The sequence below is a fragment of the Calliopsis andreniformis genome, chromosome 6 (genome assembly GCF_051401765.1).
Source record: "Calliopsis andreniformis isolate RMS-2024a chromosome 6, iyCalAndr_principal, whole genome shotgun sequence".
NCBI classification, from domain to species: Eukaryota; Metazoa; Arthropoda; class Insecta; order Hymenoptera; family Andrenidae; genus Calliopsis; species Calliopsis andreniformis.
The window spans coordinates 5,850,324-5,855,956 of record NC_135067.1 but is presented as its reverse complement, the minus strand read 5'-3'; the positions used below and the strand labels follow the sequence as shown (position 1 = coordinate 5,855,956).

General features: G+C 26.7%; 1 protein-coding gene across 1 annotated transcript; it reads right to left on the bottom strand.

Annotated features, from left to right (window-relative positions):
• Nucleotides 1–3,209: 3,209 nt before the first annotated feature.
• Nucleotides 3,210–4,568, bottom strand: Rpl11 (ribosomal protein L11). Its single transcript, XM_076380347.1, has 4 exons — nt 4,367–4,568; nt 4,009–4,158; nt 3,782–3,929; nt 3,210–3,423 (listed from the first exon to the last, which is right to left on the bottom strand). Exons 1-4 carry the CDS (start codon nt 4,445–4,447, stop codon nt 3,296–3,298), a joined length of 507 nt encoding a protein of 168 aa, XP_076236462.1. The 5' UTR covers nt 4,448–4,568; the 3' UTR covers nt 3,210–3,295.
• Between the last annotated feature and the right edge of the window lie 1,065 nt (nt 4,569–5,633).

Genomic DNA, 5,633 nt, shown 5'->3' with positions numbered 1-5,633 from the left:
GAATCCTGTGACAATGATGTTTCAGATTATTACAAATTGTTATTGAAATTTTTTTTATTTCTATTAGCGTAAGGAAATTCTTTTGATTCCTTTCATAATTTTGAAACATCTGATATATTGTGCATAAAAATGACACTGTATATTCTGTACATTTTAAAAATAATTTTTCTTAAAAAGTGTAATCTATAGAATGAAGTTCTTATACTACATGTTTTATGTATCTTTTTCGAACTACTTCTATACTTCTGTTGTACTGTAGTATATAATTTAAAGCACTTTGTACGTATTAAATACAGATTATAAGCTCTGTAGAAGTAAAATCACATTTTGCATAATGCACTTTAAAACATTGCTTTTAAATGAGAAAGATTTTTATAGACAAAATATGAAACAATTGAGAAGACATATATGTTAATTGTAACATATTTAGAATAATACTATTTTTTTTCAACTCATTTATGCTTTTTTGAATGATTTACAAAGAGAATTTTTTTAATGTTAGAAATATCATACTGTTTTTAAATGCCAAGGTAGAAGAGTATTGGAAATTTTTGTAATTTTTGTTAAGTGTTGAAACATTATACGAACTTTATATAATTTATTTATTTCTATTAATATCCATGTTTTCAACTTTTTGTGTAGAAATGTAAAAATTTTAGAATATTTTTATGAAAAATACTTTTTATTAATTCTAAGAAAACACATTTTTTATTATATAAATTTTATTTTCTTAATTGTGCAATTTTAGTCGATAGAAGAAAGACTTAAAAAAATAGTAATATTCTTTTTGTATGTTAAGTTCAGAAGAAAAAAGTATAATGATTAAAGTGTGTAATATAAAATCATTTTTTACACTAGATTTTGTTCTTTTAATAATTTCATAGTGTAATAAGACACGAAATGAAAAAAGTAATATACATGAGTACATATGGCTCATTTGCTGTAATAGTGAAATTTTAAAAATCATGATTTTTCTGAAGATTAGATAATACCGCCACTCGATGCAAGCACCATTCTTTTTATACTAATAAGTCATTGTAACAGCAAAATGAACGATATAATACTGAAGTATAGTATGTAAATTAATCCTCTGTATTGGAATTAGAATTATTAATTAACCATGTACTAACATAGTGAAAATGTAAAGTGATAATTGCTCTGTACAAAGCACTGCATCAAATTTGTAAGTTCCGTACATATTTCTTTATGTACACATTTATTGTATTAAATGTACAGGATAGAACGCGAAAAAGCGTGACAACATAAATTATTTAAAAGTGTGTAACAATATGAGAAGTATATATAATTTATTCATTCCAATGCAAAAGATTAAGTGCATACATAATTTTTATTTGCATGATATCAAGAAAGTCTTTTGACTTTATGGTAAAGGGTAAAACATAAAATATCTATGCATAATTTACTATAGCATAAGTTGTTTATTTACTTGGTCATATTTAATTCTATATGAATCCCTTAATATATTATGAAAGTCTATTACAGAACAAATACATATAAATATAAAATTATCAGTCTAATATGGCGTCCAAGTAAGGAAACAATTTGGAGACTGAGGGAAATATCTTGCCTTTTTATCTGCCTGTTATGTCGAGTTAGACAAATATTATGAGAGAGTATTATAATGCAACTAATTGCGGACGTCAAAAGGGAAATATTAGAAGCATTTTTCTTATACAGGACGATTTGAATGTTATATTCGGGAATCTACAAGTATATTCCATATTTAATAGTTAAAACGAGTTCTAATAAATATGGGTCCTTGAAATATTGAAAACTTCAGAGCTTTCTTATGATCTAGAATTGTCTTCGATATTTTGCAGTTCTTAATAAATGTTCATTGACATTAAATATAATTCCTTCGTTTCCAAAGTTACTTAATATAATTTGTTCTAGTACACCTTAAAATTATTATATTTATGAAACAAATTTTAATTTCAGTGCATAAAATATACTCATATCTTAATAATATAATAATATAATTTTCAAATCATTCTGTATACTTGTTACTTCACGTATTCTGAAGTGATTTATTACATTTACTGTTAGCTTAAAACCAAAGATAAAGTAAATACAGAAAAACTATTAAACATAACGGACTGCAAAGAGAAAATATGCTTCGCTTCGTCCAATTGTTATTAAGAATATCCCATATATAAAGTATTAAATGTTAAACTTTCAGTAAATAAAAACTAATTTCATATTCAAAATTTCATCAACATTTTTAAATGAGGGATATCGGAACGTAATTTATGACTTTCATAAAGTAATTGTATACATGTTTACAAATATATTCAATAACATAGAATATTTTTTTAACTTCGTACACAGTATTTACTTTTTCAATATTAAATACAAAATAATCACTTAAATTAATACAATTAAACGATATTTCAACAAAAATTACGTCATTTGAAAATTAAGATTACTTTTCCGATATCCTAATAAAAATCTATGAAGAATAGTTTTTTAAAATGAAGTGTAACACTACAATAAACATGTGTTGTAGTTTTTATTTTTATTTTTAAAATTGTTTTTGCAGGTATTGTACTTACACATTATTTAAATTGAACATTTTCAATGCATATCAAAAGTAATCAAAGGATGAGAAATGCGATATATTCGTAAAAAATATAATTTTCACATCTCAAATACAAGATTTTTTATGTAAAACATATACACCTGCTATTGTAACGTTCCTTTATTGATGTAATTTAGAAAAGTAGGCCTAAGTATCTAAATTTACATGTCCGTCGATGTTTATATTTATTTATACCCATCATTGCATATAAAGAAAGTTACTGTATGTAACAAGATATAAAAGGTAATTGTCATGTAAATTGAAAGGGTAAGGCCTTTTACATCTTATCAAATTTAGTACTATGAACCCCTCGTTGTAATTTTGACAATTGGCAAAAAAATATTATTTAAATTATGGAACGTTATCTTAGTTTATAGTACTAAGTTGTAAAATAATTCTATATTACATTTGTTATGGAATTTGGCAGTCCTTAATATTTTCTCATGTTTAAGATTGGTAATCATAAAAATATACTGGTTATAAATAAAGATCTATGATTCTAATATTATACATATTATTTTCCTACTTTTACGTTTAAAGATTTTAGTTGCATATTATGTGAAAGTCTAAATTAATTATTTTCAAATTATAAAAGTAAAAATAACGGACATAAGGTATTATGAAAAATTTATTAAACAATGAATATTCTGTTTTCAGAATTTTTATGGAAGTGTCGTAAAATACAAAGTATGTATATTACTTCTTTCCAGCTATAATGATACCATCATATTTCTGCTGGAACCATTTCATTGCATCTTCTTTGGTAAGTCTGTGTTGGAAACCGACTTTTCCAGTTTTTCTTCTCCTGTGAGCTACGTTAAAACCTGCACATAAAAGGATTAACGTGTAATTTGAAAATAATAATAACAGTGTCTGTTAAATAATAAACAATATTAAGGAAGTACTAATATTTTTCACAAAAACACCAATAGTTTAATATATATAAATACAATAACAATTACGAAATAAAAGAGATAAATAGTAAGAATGTAGCATCAATTAAGTAACACACCCAGTATGAGAAGTGGGCATGAGTTGCAAATATGAAGCATTTTCTTTAGCACATGTTTTATAAAACAATAAACACAACTGCACAGAACACAGAAGTATTTATGATACCAGAAAATGTGCATATGTCCAATTTACTAATATGTAAATACAAGAGCATGAAAATAAACTAACCTGGTCGTCCAAGTACAACATAGAAGTCCAAACCATAAATACCAATGCTGGGATCATATTTAATTCCTAAGTCAATGTGTTCTTGAATACCAAAACCGAAGTTTCCAGTATCGGAGAAGTTTTCTTTCCTTAATTCATATTCTCGTACCTGAAATGAAAAAATTTGTTAACTATGAAAATAACTTCTGTAGTAGTACAAAACATACATGGTAAATAACTGTAATTACCTTTAATCCACGTTCCAAAATTTCTTCTGCTTTAGCACCGCGAACTGTACAGTGTACAGCAATCTTTTCATTACGGCGGATTCCAAAGGAACGAACAGTATATCTTGCTTTAGAGAAAACTGGTTGTTGACCAGTTAACTGTTCTAATACCTACAAGAAGATAATAGATATAATACAAGTAAATAATACATTGATGTTTACTGAAAAAAGTTACTGGTTTTTCTGATTCTATGATTCATGAGAAGAAGTAACATATTTTTTTATCAAACGATCTTTTTCATAAAAGGATTCATAAAACATGGAAAACACATTATAGAATTATATTTGAAATAATAAAAGTGATATTCAGAAAATATACCTTTGCTGCACGAGTAAGTCTATCACCAGATTCACCCACACAAATGTTCAAACAAAGTTTACGGATGCGAACTTCACGCATAACATTTTTGGATGCATCTTTTGGCTCCTTCTTCACTTTCTTTTTTTCGGTTTTTTCAACCTTCTTCTCGACTTTCTCTTCGCTCTTCTTTGAATCCTGTAAAAAAAGATCACACTTATTAACACATTTCACTTTGTGACAATCACACTGTTTTCACTGATCGTCAAGATGAATAATATTTTAACCAATTGGTTCACTTAGCGACAGTAAACTTATGATTTAAGTGTCTCGAAATATCATTCTTTTCAAACATTTATAATAAAAAAGTTTCTGTTTCTAAACGGTATAAACATTACGCCTATACAGGTTATACTCGCGGTACACGCTGATCATAAGCCGTGTCTACCTCTCGTCCGAGAACTTATAAACGCAAGTATATTAGAAAAAAAGAATTGCAGTATCGATAAATTCATAATTGTAGTTGGTTTATAATTTAAAGGAGATCTTCTTTTCGGTACTGATGTCGCTGATATTGAACGATTTAGAAAATTGTTTTGAAAGCAACGATACTACACTCACCGCCATGATGGAGAGAAAAGAACGTGACCAACCTTCACGCACCCTGCCGATGAGTATTAGAAATGAATTTCAGAGTCTATCAGGTTTACCAAATCAACCAAATTAAATTTAGCGTAACTTTCTCACTTTCTAAAATATTTTAATTAAAAATAAAATCGTAATTATAGACTACGTACAAAGTAAATACGATAATGATTGAAAGCAGTGTTAGGTATTAAAATTAAATATTTTAAATTAAATTATGAAACTTGTTTTTATAAGAATATGGATAAACCAGAAAATTACTTTAAAAAGATACTTTAAATACTTGAGTATTTTAATAAATATATTAATAAATGCGGTATTTTGGAATTTATTACAAATATTAGTGCTAGAACTAAATTACAGTGTCCATTTTGCATTATCACTGAGTTCGGTAGACCCATTTCTGCATTCAAATTCCACGTGACGTCATGAACGTCATTCTACTCGTGGACGCTTTAGGGGTCAGTCGTGTGAATCTTTTTGTCGTGTTAAATGTTGAATCTTGTTTTCCATGGATCTACATCATTAGTAAAGGTACATATTCTTAATTTTAACCTATTATCATGCCTTTAATGCAAAATTTACCTTCAATGTTTGTTTGAAGAATTTAAATACTTTGATTTTGTGTATAAGTATCTGACGA